The sequence below is a fragment of the Scyliorhinus canicula genome, chromosome 15 (assembly GCF_902713615.1).
Source record: "Scyliorhinus canicula chromosome 15, sScyCan1.1, whole genome shotgun sequence".
NCBI classification, from domain to species: domain Eukaryota; kingdom Metazoa; phylum Chordata; class Chondrichthyes; order Carcharhiniformes; family Scyliorhinidae; genus Scyliorhinus; species Scyliorhinus canicula.
Window position 1 is genome coordinate 90,456,969 of NC_052160.1, and position 26,130 is coordinate 90,483,098.

The window sequence follows — 26,130 nt, forward strand, 5'->3', positions numbered from 1 at the left end:
TGGCGACTGGGGGATTTTCATAGTAACTTGCAGTGTTAATGTAAGCCTACTTGTGACACTAATAAAGATTATTATTAATTTTTATCATTTCCAATTATGTTGCCCTAGATTTGGACAATAAGGAATTGTGAAGAGTCAAATTGTGATTCTTTGTTCACCATTCCTGAGATCTTGTTCATTTACTAATAATAACATAATAATATTTGGAATATTTACTTGGAATATTGTGTCCAGTTCTGGTTGCCCTCATTATAGGAAGGAAGTGGATGCTTTGGAGAGGGTACAGAGGAGATTTACCAGGATACTGCCTGGACTGGAGGGCATGTCTTATGAAGAAAGGCTGAGAGAGCTAGGGCTTTTCTCACTGGAGCTAAGAAGGCAGAGAGGTGACTTGATAGAGGTGTACAAGGTGATGAGAGGCATGGATAGAGTGGGTAGCCAGAGACTTTTCCCCAGGGTAGAAGTTGCTGTCACGAGGGGACATAATTTTAAGGTGATTGGAGGAAGGTATAGGGGAGATGTCAGAGGTAGGTTCTTTACGCAGAGAGTGGTGGGTGTGTGGAATGCACTGCCAGCAGAGGTGGTGGAGTCAGAGTCATTAGGGACATTTAAGCGACTCTCAGACAGGCGCGTGGACAGCAGTAAATTGAAGGGGTGTAGGTTAGGTTGATCTTAGATTAGGATAAATGGCCGGCACAGCATCATGGGCTGAAGGGCCTGTACTGTGCTGTACTGTTCTATCTTCTATAATTATTCAATCCCTATTACCCTGGATCAATTCCTGCAAATCTCCTGAACTCAAGGAGGTGGAGTGATAAGATTGCAACAAGCCTTCAGCACAATTAATACAACAAAATCCATCCAACATTCATCCCTCAACCAACAGTCAAAAACAGATTATCCAGCCACTATCACTTTGCAATTTGTATATCTCGCTGTGCGCATGTTTAGTTGCTGTGTTTCCTATGTTGCAACAGTGCCTATGCTGCAACTAATGTTTTGAGGTTGTGCAAAGTGCTAAATAACTAGTCATTTGGTAGTGCAGCACTTGAATATTACTGAAAAAAGACACATGTTGTTGAAGCTTTTCATCTTGCACTCATCAGAAAAATTCCCAAGAATATCAAATTGCAATGGTAGCAACAATTTATACTGCATGGGAAGAGGGTGCAGAACGGTGAGGCTATCTCAAAAATTTGAGGAACATGTGAAGCTAACAGTTTCACACTGCTACAGCGCGGTAGCAACAGGACTGCTGTTTTGCACTTACAGGATGTTGCTGTCAAACCAAAAAGATGTTCTGCCAATCAGACAAGTGAGTAATATGGTGTGTGAATTTCAGTGCCGGTGTGATGGGAAGTATCATAAACAGCATGTCTGTTTGGCCATTACATTAAATGTGATTCCGTGATTGGACAACATTTACTAAATAAACCTGAAGTGTGCTAAAGATTACACTGTCAACCAATTTCAGATTATCAGTGTGGCTCACTGACACGTGCTAGAAGCCTAATGCACAGGGCCCTGAATCGTGCTTTTTTCAACTGAACAAAGTAAGTGACAGCCAATCCTTCATACATTTTATTGGTCAATGCCTTGATCAATCTGAATCAACCTGCTTGGTTTGAATTTAAACAAAGCTTAGCAGTTAACTGTCAGTCATTAATTAACTGGGTACATTCTCCATGGCAACACCTCCACAAATCAGAGTCCACTTGGCAACAAATTAATGTTGTCTTCTCAGGCGGTACAGATTGTTGTTCCCTTTACAATTTTGTATTCTTGCATATTGTCCTAATGAGTGCAGGATGAAAAGCTTCGACAACCTGTGCCTTTTTTCAGCAATGCGATTTCTGGTGGCACAAAGTGAGGGCAAGATGTGCAAGAGGTGGCTCTCACTGGAAACCTGACATTTCTCTACTTTTTCCCAGCGCCACAGGTCTTTAACTTACTGAAATAACTCAGAAGTTATCAGTATAGTGTTCCCTTAGGTATGGGGTGCCCAAGACAGGCAAAGCAGGAGAAAAAAAGAACCGGTCCAAAATTCGATGACAGACTCAGAATCTGAGGCCTGAGTTCAACTGGAGGTTCAACTGGAAGTAAGCTTCTTCTCAAGCCACTTCACTACTGGCCGAAGAACTCAGCAAAAGTTTGGCGGTTGAACTCAAAAAATACCAACAACACTCGACTGCGGATCTTGAAAGATCAAGTGAGGAGGCCTTGGCACCTATTTATTCGGTTTGTGAGATCACAAGCCAGACCATCGAAGCACAAGGAGTCACAATCCATAAGACATAGGAGCAGAATTAGGCCACTCGGCCCATTGAGTCTACTCCGCCATTCAATCATGGCTGATATTTTCTCATCCCCATTCTCCTGCCTTCTCCCCATAACCTCTGATCAATCAAGAGCATAGGGATTGCACTGCCTGATCATAATGATAGGATCATCTCCTTGCCACTGTGATCAAGGAGAACAGGACATTGGACAGCACGGTGGTGCAGTGGTTATGGAGCCAAGGTCCCAGGTTCGATCCCGGCTCTGGGTCGCTGTTCGTGTGGAGTTTGCACATTCTCCCTGTGTTGGCGTGGGTTTCGCCCCCTCAACCCAAAAGATGTGCAATTTAAGTGGATTGGCCACGCTAAATTGCCCCTTAATTGAAAAAAAATTAATTGGGTACTCTAAATTTATTTTAAAAAACAAGAATAGGACATGAACGTCTAAGCTGGACAACCTGAAGAAGAAATCCAGAAGGCAAAATGTTCATATTGGGGGTTACCAGAGCGGATGGAAGGTTGCACCTCTACTCAATATTTCTCAGACCTGTTCCACAAAATGGTACTTTCAAACCCCAGAATTCGACCAGGCCCATAGTTCGCTTCGGCCCAAGCCTCACTTTGGAGATCCTCCTCGTGCTGTAATCGCTAGGTTTCACAGCTTGAAGGAGGAGTTGGTGCTTCGATGGGCAAGAGAGCATCGGGATTTTATGTGGGAAGGTCACTCCCATCAGGTTATACCAGGACAAGAGTGTAGACCTAGCGAGGAAAAGAGCCACCTTTAACAAAGTTAAATCTTCCCTGTACAAGAACGGAGTCAACTTCAGGATGATTTATCCAGCCCGCCTTCGTGTAACATTCTGTGAAAAGGACATTTTTTTGACTCGCTGGGAGATGCAGTCTCCTTTGCCCAGAAGCACAATTTGTGTTGTTTAATTTGATTTATGGCTCATTGTATGTGCACTTTTCATGTCTGTTGTCTCGGCATATGCTTAATGTCCTTAGCAGTATATGACGGATTTTTATTATTATTCATTCCCTACAGTAATCTCTTTCCTTTCTTTTTGTTATTATGATTTGGTGCAATTTTTGGTCGCCCTCATAGCACTCTAAATTATTTAGGTTTTTATGCCCTAGTTGGGAGTCTCCCTGCTAACAAGGTGTGTTCGTGAACGAGAGCGATATTAATGGGTTTTCTACAGCTCAGAATAGTTTTTAAAATGAGCTTAGATTTTGTGTTAAGTTGTGTTTTTTTTTGTAGGTTTTTGGTTAAGTTATTGTTTGCCATTGTTCCATTGGCTTTGGGTGTGGTTATGCGTGACTGCGATAGCGTATTTGGGTTGGGGGGATTGTGGGGTGGATTTTCGTTTTAGTCTGCTGACGGGGTTTGCTGGTCTCTCTTTGTCAAGTCACCTGACTGGGCTCGGTGGCCAACTTGGGTTGATCTTCTTGCTTTGTTCTCTCAGTGACCTTTGTTTAACATCCCTCCTTGGCAATGGCTGACTCCAGTTTGTGGGATGGCGGGGGACCTCCAATCCAACTGATTACCTGGAACATTAGGGGTTTGAATGGCCCTGCATTCATGCATCCTTTTTAAAAATTTGGAGTACCCAATTAATTTTTTCAAATTAAGGGGCATATTAGCGTGGGCAATTCACCAACCCTGCATATCTTGGGTTGTGGGGGCGAAACCCACGGAAACACGGGGAGAATCTGCAAACTCCACACGGACAGTGAGCCAGAACCGGGAGCGAACCTGGGACCTCGGCGCTGTGAGGCACTAGTGCTAACCATTGCGCCACTGTGCTCCCCTCAGCATTCATGCATCATAGGAGCCTAAATTCAGATTTTTTAAATCTTTGCAAGAGACCCCTCTGCGTTAAGGATCAGACCAGGGTGCGCATAAGATGGGTTGGGCAAGTTTTTCATTCTAGTTTTAATAGCAGGGCCAGGGGCACGGTGATTTTAATCAATAAAAGAGTCCAATTCTCCTCATCCCAGATTGTGGCTGACCCCCAAAGGTCAATAAATAATCACTTGTGGCTTCCTATTGAACACCCCAGTCCTGGTCCACACCTACCCCCTAATTGGGATGATCAATTATTTGTTGTCTTCCCTCCCAACCTTGACACATGCCATCTTATTTTAGGAATCGAATCGAATAGAATTTACAGTGCAGAAGGAGGCCATTTGGCCCATCACGTCTGCACCAGCTCTTGGAAAGAGCACCCTACCCAAGGTCAACACCTCCACCCTATCCCCATAACCTAGTAACCCCATCCAACACTAAGTGCAATTTTGGACACTAAGGGCAATTTATCATGGTGAATCCACCTAACCTGCACATCTTTGGACTGTGGGAGGAAACCGGAGCACCCGGAGGAAACCCACGCACACACAGGGAGGATGTGCATACTCCGCACAGACAGTGACCCAAGCCGGAATCGAAGCTGGGACCCTGGAGCTGTGAAGCAATTGTGCTATCCACAATGCTATCGGAGGCGAACTGAACTGTGTTTCGGACCCAAAATTGGATTGATCAAAACCAAAATCTTTTGTCCCATCGGAGATGGCCTAGGCTTTGTCAGAAGCATCTGAGCCAGAAGTGATATCTTTAGATGCAGAGAAAGCATTTGACAGGCAGCATGGTAGCACAGAGGGCAACGCAATAGCACAGTGGTTAGCACAGTTGCTTCCGGCTCCTGGGATCCGGGTTCAATTCCTGGCTTGGGTCACTGTCTTGTGCAGAGTCTGCACATTCTCTCCGTGTCTGCGTGGGTTTCCTCTGGGTGGTCTGGTTTCCTCCCACAGTCTCAAGATGTGCAGGTTAGGTGGATTCGCTGTGCTAAATTGCCCTTAATGTCCATAAAAGGATAGGTGGGGTTACTGGGTTACAGGGATAGGTTGGAAGTGTGGGCTTGGGTGGGGTGCTCCTTCCAAGGGCCGGTGCAGATGCGATGGGCTGAATGGCCTCCTTCTGCACTGTAAAAGTTATGATTCTACGATTCTAAGAAGGTAGAATGGGACTATTTGTTTGGGAATCTTGGAAGAATCGGGTTTGACCGAAGAGGTGTTTCATGGATCCGTTTGTTGTACAATGACTCCATTGCCAGCGTCACAGAAATACTTTATATTCTGATTATTTCCCTTTGAATAAGGGCACTAGGCAGGGCTGCCCATCTCTCCATTTTCATTCGCCCTGGCAATAGTTACTAAAATTTGGCAGCGCCAGTCCGCCCTCTCCCCGACTCCACTCAATTCAAACTATAATCCTGAGAGCTTCCAATCAATGGAGGGGTATTGATCGGGACAGGGTGGAACATCGGGTATCTCTTTATGCAGGTGACTTACTTTTATATATTACAGACTCATTTCCCTCTATCAGTGGCATAATGAAGACACTTAATACTGTTGGCTCCTTCTCTGGCTATAAATTAAATCTAGGTAAGAGTAAATGTTTTCCAGTCACCCCTGGAAGATGAGCCCATTTAGACCTCACTTCACAAATTGAACTTTTCCAGCCTGATCAAAAATGTTAGAACTAAGCTAGAGAGATGGAACAACCTTTCTTTGTCTTTGGCTAGGAGGATTCAAACAATAAAAATTAATATACTCCTCAGATTTTTCTTTTTCTTTCAATGCCTCCGCATTTCCTGCCAAAATCCATTTTTAGCAAGGTTAACAAATTGATTCTGCCTTTATCTTGGTGAGCAAGAGTCTGCAGCGTTGTCCTCCCAATCCCTGCTCTCTGCCATATCTGGAATCCCCCATCCATACTTCCCGGGGTAAACCGGTGATTATTACAGATTGGGGACCAGACCGATGCTCCCTCTGCTCCCACATGTCTCCTCCATTGCCCCCAGACTCTCAGGGCTGCCATCACTATGGGGCTGGTGGAGTACCGTGCCAGCGGGAACGGCAGGGCGCAGTTACCAATGCCCCCAGACTGGTGCCCTTGCATGAAACCGCCTCCATACGCTCCCATGCCGACCCATCCCCTACAACCCACTTTCCGATTATGGCTATATTCGCCGCCCAGTAATAGTTACTAAAATTTGGCAGCACCAGCCCGCCCTCTCCCCGACTCCGCTCAAGTAATACCTCCCTTACTCGCGGGGTCTTGGCCGCCCAAACGAAGCCAGTGATCACTTTGTTGACCCGTTTAAAAAAGGACCGCGGAATAAAGATGGGGAGACATTGAAACACGAACAGGAATCTTGGGAGGACCGTCATCTTCACCGTCTGCACCCTCCCAGCCAATGACAACGGAAGCGCATCCCATCTCCAAACATCATCCTCCATTTGGTCTACTTGTCGGGCCAGATTTAATTTATGCAGCTTGTCCCATTCCCGCGCCACTTGAATGCCCAGGTACCTAAAGCTTCCCCCTACTAATCTAAGCGGCAGCTCCTCCAATTGCCTCTCCTGTCCCCTCGCCTGGACCGCAAACATCTCACTTTTCCCCATATTTAGCTTATACCCTGAAAAACAGTCAAATTCCCCAAGAATCCTCATGATTTCTTCCATCCCCTCTCTTGGGTCTGATACATACAGAAGCAGGTCATCTGCATAGAGCGAGACTCTGTGCTCCACCCCTCCCCTCCCCCCCCCCAATTCGTCCGTACGCTCGCCACAGGAGCCTGATACAGCAACCAGACCAGTCAATAAAGCCCCGCCCAAATCCGAACCGTCCCAGTACCTCCCACAGATAATCCCATTCTACCCAATCAAAAGCCTTTTCTGCATCCATTGCGATCACTACCTCCACCTCCCTACCTTCCGGGGGCATTGGGTTTCATTTTTTTAAGACTATGTCGAATATTCTCCGGTTAGAATCCCAGCCATGCCCACTGGTGTCCATATTTGGAGTTTCAGACTCTCTGGTGATTCACTCTGGGGTTGAGGTGGGCATTATTGCCTTTACCTCATTGATAGCCTGGAGGCGGTTACTGCTTGGCTGGAGGTTTCCTGCCCCACCTAGTGACCCTTACTGTTTGGAGGACTTAATGTCCTTTTTACATCTTGAGAAAAATTTACTATCAGGGATTCTGATGAGAGATTCTTCCTGAGGTGTCACTAGTTCTTTTTCAAGGAACTAGTCACTGTCAGCTGTGAGGGTTGCTGGGAATAGAGGATAAATTATTTACTTTTTCTTTGTTTGTATTATGAGGAAACATTTATTTTATTCTTAAATTTGCAATAATTCTTGTTCTATACTGCAGCTGTTTTGCATTGAAAATTAGTTTGTTGTTTGTGCTATTTGTAAAAAAAATTAAACCGAATTAAAACATATTTTAAAAAATTTTCTCAGCAATGCTACATAACAGTTTTTTTGTTTATTGATAAGAGCTCAGAAACTTTGGTGACAGATGTCTCTGAGTCTGGGTCAGCTGGACTTGCAACATCGACAAGAAAGTGTAGAATATTCTTTTTAATAATATCAAACTTGATTAAAATGTTCTGTGGCATCTCTGTTAAAATCAAACGTTAGCATACTAGAAAACTTGTTTGTTTTTAAAATCTCATATCGTTGGGTTGTCTTTAGTGGATGTTAACATGAGGTTGTCTATCCAAATCTACAGGTTCAACTCCGATTTGTCATAGAATCCCAACAGTGGAGAAGGAGGCCATTCAGTCCATTAAGTCTGCACCAACCCTCTAAAAAAGCACCCTATCTCAGCCCAAACCCACATTATCCCCATAACCCCAGCTAGGGCCAACTTAGCATGGCCAAGCAACCTAATCGGGACACTTTGGACAGTGGCAGGAAACCAGAGGAAATCCACGTAGACGGGGGGGGGGGGGGGGGGGGGGGGGGGGGGGGGGGAGTATTGTAAACACCACACAGACAGTCACCCGAGGTCGGAATCCCACCCATCCCTGGCGCTGTGAGGCAGCAATGTTAACCACTGTGCCACCGTGCTACCCCTTGTCTTGCATTATTCTTTCCCAAGGATCCACTCGAACTCCGAGATATTTCTCAAAATCTCCAGGTGTAATGGATTTGAGCTCAGCAACATTTAATCGCCACGGTTTATGTTGTTATATGCCTTGTTCTTGGAAGCCACCGTTTCTTTCAATCAGATTTTTATATTCGCTCACTTCTTGTGATGCTAAATATTCACCATGACCTTTTTTCCCCCCCAGTTTTTTTCCCTGCGGCAGAGCATGGTTCCATGTATGGTTCTTCCCTCAACACTTCACTCAAGATTTCATAGATCTCTACAGTGCAGAAGGAGACAATTCAACCCATCATGTCTGCACTGACCCTGCAAAAGAACACTTTACTGTGGCCCACTTCCCCCGTCCTGTCCCTGTAACTCCAGTTAACTTACACACCTCTAAACACTAAGGGGCAATTTATCATGGCCAATCCACCTAACCTGCACGTCTTTGGACTGTGGGAGGAAACTGGAGCACCCAGAGAAAACCCACGCAGACACAGGGAGAAGGTACAAACTCCACACAGTCACCCAAGATCGGAATCGAACTCGGGGCCCTGGCAATGTGAGGTAGCAGTGCTAACCACAATGTTAAGGGACGTAGGGGAATGAACATAAATGTCCCTTAAGGCAGAACATCAACAGATAGTTGTTGGGAAGCCCACAGTTAAAGAATTATACATGGACTGTGGATGGAGCCGGACCTTTCCTGGCAATGGATTTTGTTCATTATTGTGCTTGGACCATACCTGTTGGTTGACTCTGACACTGTTTTAGGACAACCCAATACATCCCAACCCCAACTCATCCAATATGCATCACCACACATTCCCAGTAGACAGTGAACAGGAACGGGAGTCTGCCCAATGTCCCCTTCTCCCACCAACCAAATGATACTGAGGTCAGCTGAGCTGAGTCTGGTCCAACTGGCAGCCCAGGCTGTACTTATTCAACTTACCGTGAGTGAGCATGCGAGACAAATTTCATGCTTTAAGCAGGACAACCATCTGAACCTTGGTTAGAAACAGCCCAAAGAAAATGTCAATGGCAATGCATTCAAACCCGTGTCCATCTTACCTCTCAGCCAATAGCTCCAGAGGGGTGATCCCCATACTCCATTTCCGCACTAACCATGCAGCATCAAATGCCGCAAGGAATCCTCGTGCGATTCCAGTCCCAAGCGGCCAGAAGGGCTGAAAATAAAATTGAGAGAACAAGTGGTAACGTCTTCATTTACATACTGCAAATGTCAAGGTAAATGGCACATGACAGGAAGACTTAGAATTCAGCTTAGAAGCTGCTATTATCAGCTTGGTCAGTTAATCACAATTTTGGCCCCGATTTGAACTGCCCTTACTTGGTGGAAACTGGACAGGGGGGTTAACAGGTGTCACTTACTGTCACCAATCCCACTTCCTCACCATCCCTCATCACGCCACATATTAACCAGTTCTTTTAAGCAGGACACCAGCAGGAAGGAAATGGGGAGCTGTTTTAGCTTCCCCACAGACTCCAATCTATAATGTCAACTTCAGGTCTGAGTTTGGGGATGGGGTGGAAGTCTCAATAGGGGCTGTGTTGACAAAATCTGCCAGGGACCAGATTCTGGGCCAGAATAAAGTTATTTTTCAAGTTTACAAGCGAAGTAGGGATGCATGTGGGTGTCGGTGTGCATTTATAAGACAATTGACTATTAAATCAAAACGTACTATTATATACATGACCTTCATCAGGCATCAGAACACATTGTCCAGTTATGCTCTCTCACCATGGGGCCTCGCCCTTGAGGTTTTGTAAAGAGTACAGAGGATGGACACTAGGCTGATTCCCAGTCTGTAGAATCTTAGCTATCAATTAGATGGAAAGAATTGGGACATGACTTTAGAAGAGTATAGATTAAAGGCTGATTTGATCGAGAATTATAAAATAATTAAGTGAATAGATAATATTCCAGTTGACTTCCAATAAAATAGATTAGGGAGGAGCAGGGTCATGAGTTTCAGTTGTTTCAAAGGCGGTCCAGGTTAGACATCAGGAGGTGACTCTTTTCCCAGAGAACAGTGAACCTCTGGAATAGGCCTCTGGCTCATGCACTGGGCAATGATTTGCTCAATTTCTTTAAGCCACAGTCTCCTCGACTTGTTTCAATTGCCATGGGGAATCAGAGAAGAATCCCCCAAATTGTTTAATTTCTCGCTTTTGAGATTTTGACTCTTCCAGAAGATCACATGGTTTTGGGTCAGGTGTTGAGTGTGAGGTACAGATATGCTGAAGTACAAGGTACCGCGTGCATTGTGCAGGAGAGGGCGGGTGGATCCAGAGGGCCATTTCCCTCTATCATTATCCACTGTTTGTATTAATGTCGGGTCTCACTGGGAACTGATTTAACTGGTTAAATCCACCATCGGGTCAAGGCCTCTTGTTCCAGCATGTTGGAACACAGGCATGCTTTACGCCCTGGAGCTCCCTGTTCTAGGGTGGAACCCAGCATCCTTCCAGAGACCAGGATCTGAGGGAAATGAGAACAAAGAACAATACAGCACAGGAATAGGCCCTTAGGCCCTCCAAGCCTGTACTGATCTTGAAACCAACATTGGCGAAACTCCTCGGCACTTCCTTGTGCCATATCCCTCTATACCCATCCTATCCATGTTTTCGTCAAGTTGCCTTTTGAATGCTGTTAATGTATCTGCTTCTACAACCTCCCCTGGCAACGCGTTCCAGGCACTCATCACCCTCTGCGTAAAAAACCTACCTCGCACATCTCTTCTAAACTTTACCCCACGGACCTTAAACCTTTGCCCCCTGAGAAGATAAGCATGAGGTGCAGGAAGGTACTTTCTGTAAAACCAGCTGAAGGAGTGGGATTGGCGAAGAAGAGGGCGTAGTGGTAATATCATTGAACACATAATCCAGAGGCCCAGGCTAATGCTTTGAGGATATAGGTTAAAATCACACCATAGCAGCTGGTGGATTGGTTCTATTCTCTTGCTAAAGTAAGACTGCCTGATGGGTTAGCGAGTATACTTCAAGTAAGGGTGAGTGGAACCTCTTGAGAAAATCTCTATCCTGTTAACATTGACTTGTGTAACCGATTCCGCGAACTCTTTTTGCCAGGCTATCCAGTGACCAACTGGTCAGGAAAGCTCCATGTGCAACTCTTGTAAGTAAATTGCCTGCTGTTACCACTCCTGATCAAAATCCAATTATACCGACTGGAGGTGTCCCTATGTGGATCTCAGCTGATAAAAGGATTGCACTGGCCTGCGAGGTAGATGTGGTGGAATAGCTTTCAACATTTACCAAAAGTTGATACACGGAGAATAACCATTTGGGCAGGGGTACCAGAGGGGAACTGGCATACCATCAAACATGTGAAAATGTAATTCTATGTAGTCAGCCCAGATGTAGTATTTCCAACCAGTCCAAATGAACGGATCAGTCCCAGATGGACCAGTCTCACTGGATAGACTGATCCCAATGGACCCATCAATTCCAATCCATTCCAATGCCAGTGGTCCCAATATAAAACTCTACCAAACTAAGGCACCCTTTTGTAACCAGCACACACTCACCTCCACCAGGCAGTCTCCCACCAGGGCAACCAGCAACCGGTGCCCATGTCGCTCCTTCACCAGAGCGGCGTTCTCCGACCTGTACATGCAGGTGAAATCAAACATGGCCACGTCCGGCTCTCCACGGTGATTCTTGGCAAATTCCAGATCTTGAAGTTGGTAATTTGTGGAGAAACGCGCAGCCTCGTGAGCATAACGTAGGAGAGATTCAGAATTGACATTCTGCGCAGACAATAAGGAATCTGCATCTTGCCTGTCCTGTCAAAGTGAGACAGATTTTGCTTTAGAACCAGAATCATAAAATCCCTACAGTGCAGAAAGAGGCCATTCGGCACATCGAGTCTGCACCGACCCTCCGAAAGAGCATCCTAGCCAGGTCCACTCCCCTACCCACACCACCCTAATCCCATAACCGAAACAATACATTCCTAAGGGGCAATTTATCATGGCCAATCCATCTAACCTACACATCTTTGGACTGTGGGAGGAAACCGGAGAACCAGGAGGAAACCCACGCAGACACGGGGAGAATGTGCAGACTCAGCACAGACAGTTATCTAAGGCTGGAATTGAACCTGGATCCCTGGCACTGTGAAGCAGCATTGCTAATCATTGTGCCACCATGCCGTCCCAAATGGTATGATGTGGAAAGGTCCTTGCTGTCAGATAGCTTGACACCACTCAGTGTCAAGGCGTAGCCGTGAAGAAGGACCATTTGAGAGAGGTGCAGAGGCCTACTGTCTATTCATCAGGAAGATGTAGCATCATCACAAGACAAATAGTCTCAGTCAGGAACACAAAAATGGGCAACAGCAGTTTGGCAAATTGAATTTGACAAGAATAATAGAGCAAGGTAAAAGACGGGCGGCCTATTTCCTATCACCCATTCGGGACTGCTGCCTGTGAAGGTAGTCACCCCCTTGTATCTCTCGGTGATCTATTCCCATTTTTTACAGTCTAGTAGTTTATGGAGCCCTCCAGAAACAAGACACACAAGAAACTAAATGGGCTTCACCTGATTAATGACGCCATACTTCAGCAGACTCTGTTTTTTTGCCGTCATCACAAAATAATGAGTGTCACCTTTGTAGTAAACAATGTTTTCCAAGTCAATTCCTGGTTGTCAAACACAAAATTCATATGGGTCATTTAATAGAATCTCACAGTGCACAGGACACTTTTGAAATGGTCATACATTTTGATCTAATTACAGTTATGTTTTAAGAGGTCACTGTTGTTATGGACCCATGCACCCTCAATGGGAAAGTCTCACATGATACAGAGGCACTTCCCAGAAGGAAGTGGTTTTCTTATTAGCGACATTAGGCACAGCGAGGTGACAGTCACGTCCCTCTCCTTCTCGGCTGGTGAATCTATCACTCCTGCAGATTACAGCAAAACTGGAGTGGGCAGAGGGCACAATTTCAGATTGTTTTTGTCATAAGCCCCAAGCTCACATTCCCTATGTACCTGAAGGCCATGGGTAAAAACAGGTGCACCTGTTATTCTGCCCCTGCCTTCGGATCTCTACAAGTGTTGTGATCTTCCAAAATATCATTAGTACAACGAATGGAAGGAATTTGCCAATGCACGGGTACCTTGGAAAGAGAGAGATTAATGGGTTGAGGTACTGGATAGTGATGGGTGGAGAGTAGAAAAGTGGATGTGGACGCTTGCAAGGAGTGTATGAAGGGGAAGGGGAGAGTTGTGGTTAGGATGAGGGAAGCTAATGATGCTTTGGGGGCAGGAGGGGCTGTCGTGGCTTGGATGAGGGTGCTGTGGGATTGAGGAGAGGCTGTTCTGGTTGAGGAAGGGCTGTTCGGCCAGCACTGTGGTGCAGTGGTTAGCACTGCTGCCTCATAGCGGCAAGGACCCAGCTTCAATCCCGGCCCCGGGCCACTGTCTGTGTGGAGTTTGCACATTCTCCCCGTGTCTGCATGGGTTTCACCCCCACAACGCAAAGATGCGCAAGGTAGCTGGATTGGCCACACTTGTCCCTTAATCGAAAAACTTGAAACAAAAAATGAGGCTATTCTGGTAGAGGAGGGGCTGTTCTGGTAGAGGAGGGGCTGCTCTGGTTGGGAAATAGATGTTGGCATTGGAGATGGGGGATTTGAGTTGGGGCAGAGGGTGTTGGAGTTGCGTGAGGTGTGCTTGAATTAGAGGAGTGTTGGAGAGTTGAGCTATGGCATTTTGTGGGGGAGGGATGGGTATTGAAGTGGAGGAGGTGTGGGCTTTGAAGGATGTCTAGGTTGAGTTTGATGCCTCTTCAACCCAAGCCCCCTCTCCTCTCTCAAATAGTTCATCCCTCAACCTTTTACATTCAAGTGAATAGATGACCCAGTCTATGCAACTTGTTCTTTTAAATGTAAACCATTTTAGCCCTGGTATGATTCCAGTGAATTAGGATTGCTCCCAAATACCCAGAGCTGGAACCTCAACAGTCAGCAAGGCAGCTGTAAGAGAGAAACATGTTTAATTCCCAGTGCTGTCAGTGGTAAGTGAATCCTCTATTGGGGCACACGCTCCTGACCTGTGTCCTTGCGAAGCTGTTGGAAGAATTTCTGGTTGTAGAGATAAGCGACTCCACTAATTTCTTCAACTTTGGCCTCGGCAGTGCTGTGGTGGTTAATGAAATTGGCCGTGATCCCAATTGCCAGTTTTCCTCTCATTTCCTTCTTCTTGAATCCTGCAGGTTTCACACATGGAACTCACTGAGTTGATGGTGTTTCAAGACAACCCGACTCCCATTAATGTAGCCCCATGTATGGAAAGGTGAGGAGACTAGAAATAGAAATGCTGATTACCCTTCAGTGGTTATAGTGCCACTCACTGTGGCATGAAACAAACTCAGACTAGGGTGGGCTCATGATGGTCACGGTAGAATGAGAAATTAGCAAGCAGAATGCATTTACCACTGTGCGCCACCTCCACCCCCAAACTACCAACATTCTAAACTAATTGATCATTTGTATCTTATTTTGCAAGGTTGACCGAGTGTCATTTTCTCGTTTTTGGTGAGAGGGGTGGTTTGTGTGTCATTTCCTATCCAGCTGCCTTGTTAACGTCACACATCATTGTTCCAGTAGATTCACAGAGGACAACTGCAGTTCCGCTTGCTCCCCGCCCCCGCTTCTAAGATTTCCTGTGGTATTGCAGATGGTCAAATGATACAAGGTGTCTGTTAAACCTGTTAAATGCAGATCATATTATTCTGCTAAAGAGCAGCTATTCGGCTTTGAGGATTAGAAAAAGCTAAGTACCTTATTAGCTTATTTGCTTTTAACAGTGTTACATTTACATTGGTTGCAAGATCCATATTTTAGTCGATTATTATTACCTAAACACAAAGAGTGGCAGGGTCATCTGGGACCTCAGGGGGTGATCATCCCTGTCTTTTTGTGAGTCACCCCAGGGACAGGTAGGGCTCCCAGCTCAGGGTTTCGAGCCGTGGCCAACGATGGAACCACCAAACTTTCAATGGTGATGGCGGAAGAGCTCATACATCGAAGGACAGTGATGGCTAAAAGTGGAGGATCAGGAAGGGGACTCGCCTTTCCTTTCAGCACACACACAAGGAAGGCAACGGCAAACCATGTCACTTGGTCGTATTGCTTGTTGCGATTGAAAATAGGGATTCTTCCAATCAATTTAAGCAGAAATCCCAGGATCGTGGAGAAATGAGCAGAGGACCTGGCCTTGGCAGATAATCCTCGAAAATGCAAATGCAGATTTCAATCCCAGTTTTCCTTCTCTACTATAAATTACAGACTCCCATGAAGTTAGTGCCCTATTTTCTTTCATTATAATGGTGATTACGTTTCAAAAGAGCTGTAAAATGGGAAAAGTGTTATAAAAATGTTCTTTTATTATATTCAAAGTTTGTTTGCTCAGCTAACTCTGCGATTTCGGACAAACTGCCTCCTGTATCATAATCATTTCTTGGTCACTCTTCCTTTATATTTTTCCCATGATCTGAAGTTTATTAATCAGGTATTATGTACAAGATGTACTAGGTTATGTTAGGGCACCATTGTGATTTGTTTTATTACAAAGTAACAGATCCAATTACATGCTGACTCCTGTTCCAACACAATCTTACCTTCAGGGACGTACTTGCCTCCACCAGCAGAGACAAACACGTCAAACTCATACTTGGACACTGGGTGACCAGCTGGGAGAAGATCAGCTCGCCATCCGATCCCTGTAAGACAGAGGCAGGGAATTACACCTATCGATGTACAAAGAGCACACAGGGGCTGTGCCTTATATAAGACCCAGCACAGACAGGGAATGCAAGGGATGTGGGCTATACAGCAGTCAATGCACACAGATTATCTCCTGTGTATGGATAATTCCATTTTCACGCAAATGGGATTTCCCTAATGTATCATGTGGAGGGGGGGGGGGGGGGGGGGGTTGTCCCCATTAATAATCTATTCTCCATTGTATGAGCTATTCTTCAAAGGGGTTGAGTTATTTCCACCCCCAACCCCTTATGAACTTGCTCCATGGCCAATGGGTATCACCATGGGTGGATTACACCCACCCCAGTGCCTCAACACAATCTTGCATCTCCTGAGGTGTAGAGTAAGCTCCCTGTGTTTGATGCCAGGTCCGTACCTTTCTCCTTCTGATCCGTCGAAGGTTCAATGAATCCTTTATATTCAACATTTACATGGACTTCCACACCCAAGATGAGGGCCACCTTCAGCAGAATTAGCTGCAGTTGCCTGATGCCTATAGCGATAAGGATCAGAAAGTGGAATCAATCATTGTAAGATTTTCAATAATTCAGAAGATGAGTCGATAGCTTTGACTATCCACAGAATGAATGCGGTACTTGAAGTTCTAAAGGAAGTCTAATAAGTTACAGAGAAAGTACATGTGCAGTGTGATAAATTCAGGAGCTTAGTTCTGTTAGGTTCATATTAATGTTTCAAAACTACAGAAGATTTTGCACATTCAGCCGTCATGAAGGGCTCTCTATAAATGCAAGGCACGCACAGACATGCACACACACAGACACGCACACACACGCTCATGCAGTCTCACTCATCCCCCACTCTATGAACTTACTGACATGGTCGAGTAAACCAGAACAGAATTTTCCATAGAATTTCTTGGCTCCGAGAGCTCGCAGATCGTGTATCGTGAACGGCCATAGATGGAGAACATTGTTCCGTGAGAAACTCTCTCTTTTCTCCACAACAATGACTTTGGCGCCAAGAAATGCAAGCTCAATGGCAGTGCGTAGGCCACAGGGTCCAGCTCCTAGAACCAGAGACTGTAAGGACAACAATTCCAAGGTCAAAAATCCAACAGATCAAAAGAATCACATATATTGTACATGGTCTATTACTGCTGCCTCATGCCGCCAAGGACCCGGATTCGAACCCGGCCCCGGGTCACTGTCTGTGTGGAGTTTGCACATTCTCCTCGTGTCTGCTTGGGTCTCACCCCCACAACCCAACAAGATGTGTGGGGTAGGTGAATTGGCCACGCTAAATTGCCCCTTCATTTTAAAAAAAAAATTGGGTACTTTAAATTTTTAAAAAAGCCCTGGTAACATGAGGGAAAACCTGGGAACATAGATTAAGGATTCAACCGTACGGTGTGGTAGCCCCATCTCTGACCTGAGCTCCCGTACCTTCAAGTGGCCGAGTAATCCATTCAATGGATTTCATTTACAGTGGGCGGTAATAGCGGCTGGGTGGAGAATCGAGGGGGGTGTCCCAAAATGGTTTTCACGCTGGCAGGTCTGTCCCACTCGGCTGTCCCCATCACTGCACCAGCGATGTGACTGGTTCCCGTCACTTAAAAACATCTAAATACACTTAGCAGGCATCGCCACTTTATCACTCCCCACATAGTGACCCCACCCTGGCATTGTGGCATCATGGGGCTGGGTTTTGATAAATGCGGAGCCTGTGAACAGAACTCGCTGGGGGCATACAAGTGAGTACAGCCACTTGGGGAGGGGGTGTAGAGGGCCATGCCCAGGCTGCCTGGATGGTGCCAGGCTCTATGCCTAGAGAGTGCCGGGGGCATTGTCAGAGAGCATTGCCAGGGGTGGGCTTCTTTTGGGGTGCTTCAGGGTGGTGGGGAGGGGGGGAAGGGGTTCCGTGTCCATGGGGTCTTCCATCTGCTTTTCCTGCCGGAGCCAACTCTTTTGAAATAAAAAATCCAAAAACCTTGCCCACTGTGTCAAATTACTATAAAGTGTACAAAACAGACTTTAACAGTTTACGATGGAGAATGTCACAGGAACAAATTGTCAAACTACAAATAACTTATTATTACTATTAATATTTTGTTACTGTGAATACATTTTCTCTGAGAACTTAAAAAGTTTTTTATTTATTCAAGGAGGTGGACACCACCGACTGGGCCAGCATTTATTGACCATCCCTAATTGAACTGAGTGTAGTAATCTTGGTGGGTCATTTCAGAATCAATAACAATGCTGTGGATCTGGTCAGGTAATGAATGTAATGGTTTCCTTCCCTAAACAGGTGGGTTTTTACAACAATGTCATTGTTGATGGTCGTCATTAGATTCTTATGGCAGGATTCTCTAATCCCGCGGCAGAGTGTCCACACCATCGTAAACGGCGTCGCGTTTTACGACGGCGTGAACGGCCCGAGCCGAGGACTAATTCTGGCCCCTACATGCGCAGTGGCCTCCTTCAACGCGCCGGCCCCAATGCAACATGGCGCAGTGCTACAGGGGCCGGCGCATAGGAAAGGAGGCCCCCAGCCAGAGAGGCCGGCCCGCCAATCGATGGGCCCCGATCGCAGGCCAGGCCACATTGGAGGCCCCCCCCCGGGGTCGGAGCCCCCCTGCCTCCTGCCCCCCACAGGCCGCCCCGAACCCTTCAACGCCGAGTTCCCGCCAGCTGAGAGCAGGTGGGGGCAGCACGGTGGCGCAGTGAGTAGCACTGCTGCCTCATGGCACTGAGGTCTCAGGTTCGATCCCGGCTCTGGGTCATTGTCCGTGTGGAGTTTGCACATTCTCCCCGTGTTTGTGTGGGTTTCGCCCCCACAATCCAAAGATGTGCAGGGTAGGTGAATTGGACACGCTAAATTGCCCCTTAATTGGAAAAAATGAATTGGGTACTCTAAATTTTTTAAAAAAGAAAAACAAAAAAATTTTTTAAAAGCTGAGAGCCGGTGTGGATGGCGCCGATGGGACTCGCGTTTTTACGTCGGCTGCTCAGCCCATCCCAGGCCGAGAATTGGCGGGCCAGCTGCATAAAGCGCCCCCCGACCGGCACTGCGCCAACCACGCCGATGCCAATGGCGCCGATTCTCTGCTCTGTGGAGAATTGCGTGCCGGCGTCGGAGCAGCGTGGGGTGATTCGCACCCGTCGCGGGGATTCTCCAGCCCAGCCCCGGGCTGAGAGAAGCCTACCAGTAATTCCAGATTTTAATTACCCTGAGTCTCTGGATTAATTTGAACTGCTGAAGAAGAGCCAAAGGACTCGAAACATTAACTTTCTTTATCTCCTAATAGATGCTGGCAGACCAGCTTCTTCTGTTCTTATTTCAGATTTCAGCATCTGCAGTGCTTAGCATTATTTTCTGGGTTACGTGTCAATACCGGGACCCCATCACCTCCCTCAGACCGACTAAAGAAAGGGAGAGTGCTCCTTTCAGACTCTCTGGGCAGTTGGCCAGGCACCATTGAGATTTTTGAGTCCAGGCGGCAGTCAAAGCTAATTCTGACTTCTATACTCATTACAATTCAGAAGGAAGGGAGCCTGCTGATGATGATTAAATAGGATCAGGAAGAGAGAAATGGATCTCTCAGGATAAGTTATCAAACTGAAGAGGGAACTCTGCTTGTCCCTGCAGTGTCCACCAGTGAATTGTTCACGTTGCAGTTGCTGTGTGAGACCCACTGGACATGAAGATGTTTGCAGCATCAATAAAAGTCACAAATAAGAGAGCAGCAATTGGGAATGGAGGCAGTGAGGGTGGCTGAAGACCACAGACAGGCGGCAGAGCAGAGAGAAGTGAAGCACTCAAAGTGGAAGGGATTGGTAAGTAGCACTGTAGCAGGACTGTGAAGAAAGGAGGAGGATAGACGTAACAAAGCAAGGGGAGAACTGGAGGAGGGAGGACGGCTGCATGGGAGGGGCTCGAGAAGCAGGGGAGAAATCAATTATCAATTTATAAAAGAACAAAATTAAAATTTAATGAGATAAAAATGGAAAAGGGAAAACTAACTGCAAAAGGAGAAATGATAATTTCTTGAGAAACTGTCACTAATTCAGAGCCCATAATTGCAATTTGACAATCGCAGACAAATTGAATCCCCTGGAACTGTAGCAACAGTCTGCACCTTGGGTCGAGAGGAACTTCAAGCAAAAACTAGTGATGGGCAGCACAGTATGACAGTGGTTAGCACTGTTGCTTCACAGCGCCAGGATCCCGGGTTCGATTCACGCTTGGGTCACTGTCTGTCCGGAGTCTGCACGTTCTCCCCGTGTCTGTGTGGGTTTCCTCCGGGTGCTCCGGTTTCCTCCCAGATTCCTGAAAGACGTGCTTGTTAGGTAATTTGAACATTCTGAATTCTCCCTCAGTGTACCCGAACAGGTGCAGGAGTGTGGCGACTCGGGGCTTTTCTCAGTAACTTCATTGCAGTGTTAATATAAGCCTACTTGTGACAATTATAAAGATTATTATTATGGTGATTTATTTAAATTCAAAGGCTGAGTCTGTGACTTGGCAGAATGATTGCAATTTGTCCAAACATGAATTTGGCAGTCCGCGCTTTACAAAAAGGATGACACTTGCCTTTGTACCAGCACAAGCCTTGCCTTGTTCATAATCTTTCTGTGACGCTCGTTTGTCGAGCTTAACCCATAGGGCTTTCGCGTTCCAATAGTTAAGGCTGCCTTTCAGCTTGTGGTAGAAGCTACGATAGTCACCAGGATCCAGGTGCAAGAGGTGGCAGAGCTCACGGAACAAGCTCAGGGTCTCTTGGCACGTCTTTCCTTGCAGGAACTTGTCAAAGAGACTGTGGGCCTCGTTTGCCATCGTGGTAAGAGTTATCACTCTTGGCTGTCTGACAGGGTCCTCAGTGTTCTTCCAGGCTGTACATCTGAGAGCTGAAATACAGTAGAGTGAAACATTACTCACATTCCCTGCCAACATCCTGCTTCAGGCTGTTCATCACTCAATCCATGACTAACTCTTTCCACATTACACACGGAAATGCTGCACAATTGAAGATCCTTATATTCCCTCCGCTCCAGATGGGACATTTTTCCATGATACTCTTGTACCTCGTCCGAGTGCCCATTTATCCCTGGCTCTAGTCAGTGAATATCACCAGGCTATTTGAATATAGAAGCATCACAAACTAGCCAAATTCCGTCCTCAAATGTTCTTGCTATCCAGCAGGAGTCAGGAGTGATCAGGAATAGGAACCCTGACTGAACTTAGATCTTCCAAAGTCGGGTCATGCTCTAAGGGCCTGATGTCACCCTAATGGAAATGAGTTAATTCAAACCCAAAGATTTCCCACTCTGCAGGAAAGTCCTTCCCCAGTTCACCATATACCAATCCCTAAGACATTACAGACAGATAAAAAAGATTGCTCCTATCTGTTTAGGTTGCAGAGGTGAGTAAAGAAAGACGCGCATTTATTTGTATTTTTTTGTATTTTTTCTAAATTTAGAGTACCCAATTGTTTTTTTCCAATTAAGGGGCAATTTAGTGTGCCCAATCCATGTACCTTGCACATCTATGGGTTGTGGGGGTGAAGCCCATGCAGACACGCAGAGAATGTGCAAACTCCATACAGACAGTGACCCAGGGTTGGATATTCTTTATGACTGTTGGATGTTTCCAATTCCTTTAAAGCCAACGAGGTGTTTTTTGAAATACAAGTACTGTTGTAATGTATGAAATAGAGCAAACAATTTGGAAGCAAGCTCCCGAACAGCAATGATTTTTGTGATGTTTATTGAGGGGTAAATATTGTTCTTTTTTAAAAAAAAATCCGCACGGGGCCGTGTTTGAACCCGGGTATGCGCAGTGAGTGCAAACCACTGTGCCACCATGCCATTCCATGAATTCTATGTTCTATGTATATGTAAACATACACCACTTCATAGAAGTATCAAGGGAATTATGGGCAGTTCATCATTCAAACGGGGCAATGTTTGCTACACGATCAGGTTACACAAGTCTTTCTACCTGCTTTTGGTGAAGGAAGTCTACAAACTACAATCCACATGGGATTCCAGCATATCAGGAATATCTTAACTCAGTTAAATCCTGACCAAGACAGTATTATTAAGGTTGGAGTGTTCCGTTCCACGTGCGAAATTCTCCGACCCCCAGCAGTGTCGGAGAATCGCCTGGGGCCGCCGAAATTCCGGCCCCCGCCGTGGCAGAGATTCTCCGCCACCCGGGAAGTGGCAGCGGCGGAATCTCGCCACTCCAATTGGCGAGTGATTCTTGCGGTGATTCTCCGGCCCAGATAGGCCGAAGTCCCGCCACTCGGAGGCCTCTCCCGCCGCCGAGGTTTGAACCACCTCTGTAACGGCGGGATCAGCGGCGCGAGCGGGCCCCTGGGGTCCTGGGGGGGGGGGGGGGGGGGGCAGGGGGGGCGATCGGACCCCGGGGGGTGCCCCCACGGTGGCCAGGCCCGTGATCGGGGCCCCGGCTCAGACTCCGGGCCAGTGCCCTGGGTGCACTATTTCTCTTCCGCGGCTGCCACGGCCTCCGTCATGGCGGAAGCGGAAGAAAAACCCACATCGCGCATGCACCGTGGTGACGTCAGTGGCAGCTGGCCGCTGACGTCACCGCCGGCACATGCGCCGACCGGCCAAAGCCTTTCGGCCAGCCCTGCTGCCGGGGGCGCCGGTTTTTTGCGCCAGTCTTCTGGTGCCAACCGCTCCGGCGCGGGGATGGCCCCCAAAGGTGGGGAGAATTCCTCACCTTTGGGGAGGCCCGACCCCTGAGTGGTTGGCGCCACTCCCCTACGCCGGGACCCTCCGTCACGCCGGGTAGGGGAGAATCCAGCCCCACATCCAGCACTTTGAAATAAAAATGAAAAGCAAGTGTGAGATTTTGCACGCCCTGAAAAAAGTTCCAGCAATTTACCTCAAAATCATTGGGATAGGCCAGTGGAACCAGTTCCTCATAGAGTGGCTCATTATTAAAACACAGTTTCTTTCATAGCCTGCAGTCACATTGGTGTTTAGTCCATGTATGTTTGTTCTGAACCTGTATTTTATAATTCTTTGTGTTATTCACAACTTAACGCAGTAATACACCCAAACCTGCGAATGGTCCCCAATTTATCCAAAGGCCAGATATTATTATCATGAAGTAAATTTCCTGTTAATGAATCTGAATGGGCCTGGGCAGTATTCCTGCTCAGAAAACTGTTTAAATTGGGAGTTTAGCATGAAAGTGATATAAATCTTTAAATCCAAACAAAAGAAAGATATGTAAATCTCTTTTGTCACACAATACCCTGATTGTTAATAAAAGAGTGCAGAGAATTGTATAAACAAGCTGCAAAAACCTTCAAATGGACAATCGCAAAAGTCAATATTTGTGACCTTAGAATCCACAGAATCCTTACAGTGCAGAATGAGGCCATGAGGCCCATCGAGTGTACACGACCCTCTGAAAGAGCACTCTACCGAGGCCCACACCCCTTGCCCTATCCCCATACATTAATCACGGTTAATCTGCCTAACCTAGACATCTTTGATGTGGAGATACTGGCATGGAACTGGGGTGAGCACAGTAAGAAGTCTTACAACCCCAGGTTAAAGTCTTACAGGTTTGTTTCGAATCACTAGTTTTCGGACCACAGCTCCCTCCTCCTTCTTCACCTGCGGAAGGAGCAGTGCTCCGAAAGCTAGTGATTCGAAACAAACCTGTTGGACTTTAACCTGGTGTTGTAAGACTTCTTACTGTACACATCTTTGGACACTAAGGGGCTATTTGGCTTGACCAATCAACCTGGCCTGCTCATCTTTGGACTGTGGGAGGAAACCGGAACACCCGGATCCAGGAAATCCATGCAGACACAGGGAGAAAGTGCAAACTCCACACAGACCCAAGACTGGAATTGAACCTGGGTCCCTGGCACTGTGAGGAAGCAGTGCTGACCACTATGCCACCTTAGATGATGACCAAACAATTTAAATATAAACAATTTCAATTGTTAAGTCCTACATTTTATTTTGAATGAAATAAATTGTGTGCAGTCAGACAAAAAAAAAATTAAATTTTTAAGAAAAATTGGAATTGGGAGATTGTTTTCCTCGCTCATGTCTTGCATTTATATTGAGCTTTTTTCAAGCACTTTCCAACCAATGAAGTATTTTGAAGTGTGGTCACTGTTCCATAGTGGGAAAGTGGAGTAGTTAATTTAAACACAGGAAACTCCCACAAACAGCAATGTGATTATGATCAGGTAATGGGGGCAATTCCCCAATATTGGGCCCAAGAGTTTGTGCCATTGTGAACACCGTCGCGTTTCACGACGGTGCAAACCGGGCCCTGCCACGTACGATTCTGGCCCCCACAGGGGGCCAGCACAGCGCTGGAGCGGTTTACGCCGCTCCAGCCTCCTTACGCGGCGCCCATTCCCACGCATGCGCAATTGGGCCGCACCGACCTGCGCATGGGCGGGGGACTTCATTTGCGCGCCAGCCCCGACCAACATGGGGTCGGTGTTCAGGTGCCAGCCACGCCAGGAAGTAGCCGGGGGGAGGGGCTGGCCCGCCGAACGGTGGGTCCCGATCACAGGCCAGACACCATCGGAGGCCCCCCGCCCCGGTGAAGGAGCCCCCCCTCCCCCAACAGGCCACCCCCGACCATTAACGCAGAGTTCCCACCGGCAACAACCAGGGGTGAACGACGCGGCGGGACTCTGTCGTATTGGAGCGGCCGCTTGGCCCATTCAGGCCGGAGAATCGGAGGCCCTGCCAATTCCAGCGCCCTCGGCCGGTGCCGCGCCAAACGCCCCGACGCAAATTCTCCGCACCTGGGAGAATCCGCGCCGGCATCGGGGCGTCGTGGCGTGGTTGCGGTGATTCTCCGGCCTGGCGCGGGGCTGGGAGGATCGCCCCCAATGTGTGTTGTGTTATGTAATTTGGAATAACACAAGCTGCCATTTGATGCAGGTTTGAGTAAAAGATGCTCCAGACTTTGAAGTGAGTTCAATGTGTTTTATTGAACTATTTGCACAGTTCTCAATCGATTCTCTGCTAATCTAAATGTAGTAACTCAGTCAAACTGAACCAGCCTTGCTCTAAGCCATGTGCTGGGGTGTGTTGCTGAGGATACACCCTGTCTCACTCTGTAGATGTTGGTCTGTGGAAAGAGGTGGGGTGTGAGTACCTCATCCCTTTTATAGTGAGATATCACCTCTGAGTGTCCTGACTGCTCATTGGCCGTGTCCTATTCTATGTGTTCATTAGCTGCATGTTTGCATATCATGACAAAGTGTTTTTGTGATGTTGATTGATGAGTAAATATTGTCCAAGATGCCAGGGTAAACTCACCTGCACATATTCAAAATAGTGCTCTGTGACCCTTTACATCCAAACAGGCAGATAGAGTCTGGGTTTAATATCCGGTACAGACATGGAGGGGATCTAGACATAGGGGTGGGGGTCCAGACATTGGGATGGGGTTTCTGGAATTGATGGTGGGTGGTCCAGACATCGGAGGCAGGGGAGTTGTGTCAGCAGTTCGGGTTGATGAGGCGGGTCGGGGAGTCGTCACATCAGGTGTTGTCAGGTCAGTGGGTCTCAGGTCGGGTCAAGGGGATGTGGGGTCGGGTTGGTCATAAATGGGAAATCGGGCCTCCATGCAGCTGGTGGCCTTGCCACATTGGAGGGGTGTCGGGGGGCGCTGCTCACTTGTGCCAAATGCCAACGGTCACATTAAATGACCCCTGATAGAAGCCTTCATAGTGCAAATTGGCAGCCCACCCCCATGGAGTGAGCGGCTGATTCTCATCCTGGCCCATCTCCTGTCCACTTCTCGACCACTTCCCTGGCATCAGGACTGCATTGGGAAGCACCCCCCCCCCCCTCCCCCCGCCCCCCGCCCCCCTCCCTCCTCCACAATGTAGTTCCCAGTTATTTTACTGGCCCGCCTGCTTCTGTTCCCACACCCTCCCTCTTCCCCTACCGCCATAGGTCAATAAATGCAGACCATGAACCCTGTCTCTCTCTGGAGATGCCACTTAACCAGCTGAGAGAGTCCAGATATCTCCTCTTTTCGCACTGAAAGCAATCCTGGATCCAGGAATCTCAGTTCCACCTCTCATTCGAACCATTGCCATGATTTG

At 47.1% G+C, this 26,130-nt stretch overlaps 1 protein-coding gene across 12 annotated transcripts in view; it reads right to left on the minus strand.

Annotated features, from left to right (window-relative positions):
* mical1 (microtubule associated monooxygenase, calponin and LIM domain containing 1) overlaps window positions 1-26,130 on the minus strand; it is a 204,904-nt gene that overhangs the window by 111,629 nt on the left and 67,145 nt on the right. For 11 of the 12 annotated variants that reach the window (XM_038819533.1, XM_038819540.1, XM_038819539.1 and 8 more), the window contains 8 exons: window positions 20,595-20,908; window positions 16,873-17,080; window positions 16,417-16,533; window positions 15,896-15,997; window positions 14,327-14,482; window positions 12,809-12,909; window positions 11,794-12,051; window positions 9,296-9,411 (listed from right to left, as the gene is read on the minus strand). In XM_038819533.1, coding sequence (XP_038675461.1) covers window positions 9,296-9,411; window positions 11,794-12,051; window positions 12,809-12,909; window positions 14,327-14,482; window positions 15,896-15,997; window positions 16,417-16,533; window positions 16,873-17,080; window positions 20,595-20,837 — 1,301 coding nt within the window. In that variant the 5' untranslated portion in view covers window positions 20,838-20,908. Of the gene's footprint in view, window positions 1-9,295; window positions 9,412-11,793; window positions 12,052-12,808; window positions 12,910-14,326; window positions 14,483-15,895; window positions 15,998-16,416; window positions 16,534-16,872; window positions 17,081-20,594; window positions 20,909-22,748; window positions 22,769-26,130 lie in introns of those variants that run through there. The other variant, XM_038819534.1, reaches the window with a different exon arrangement.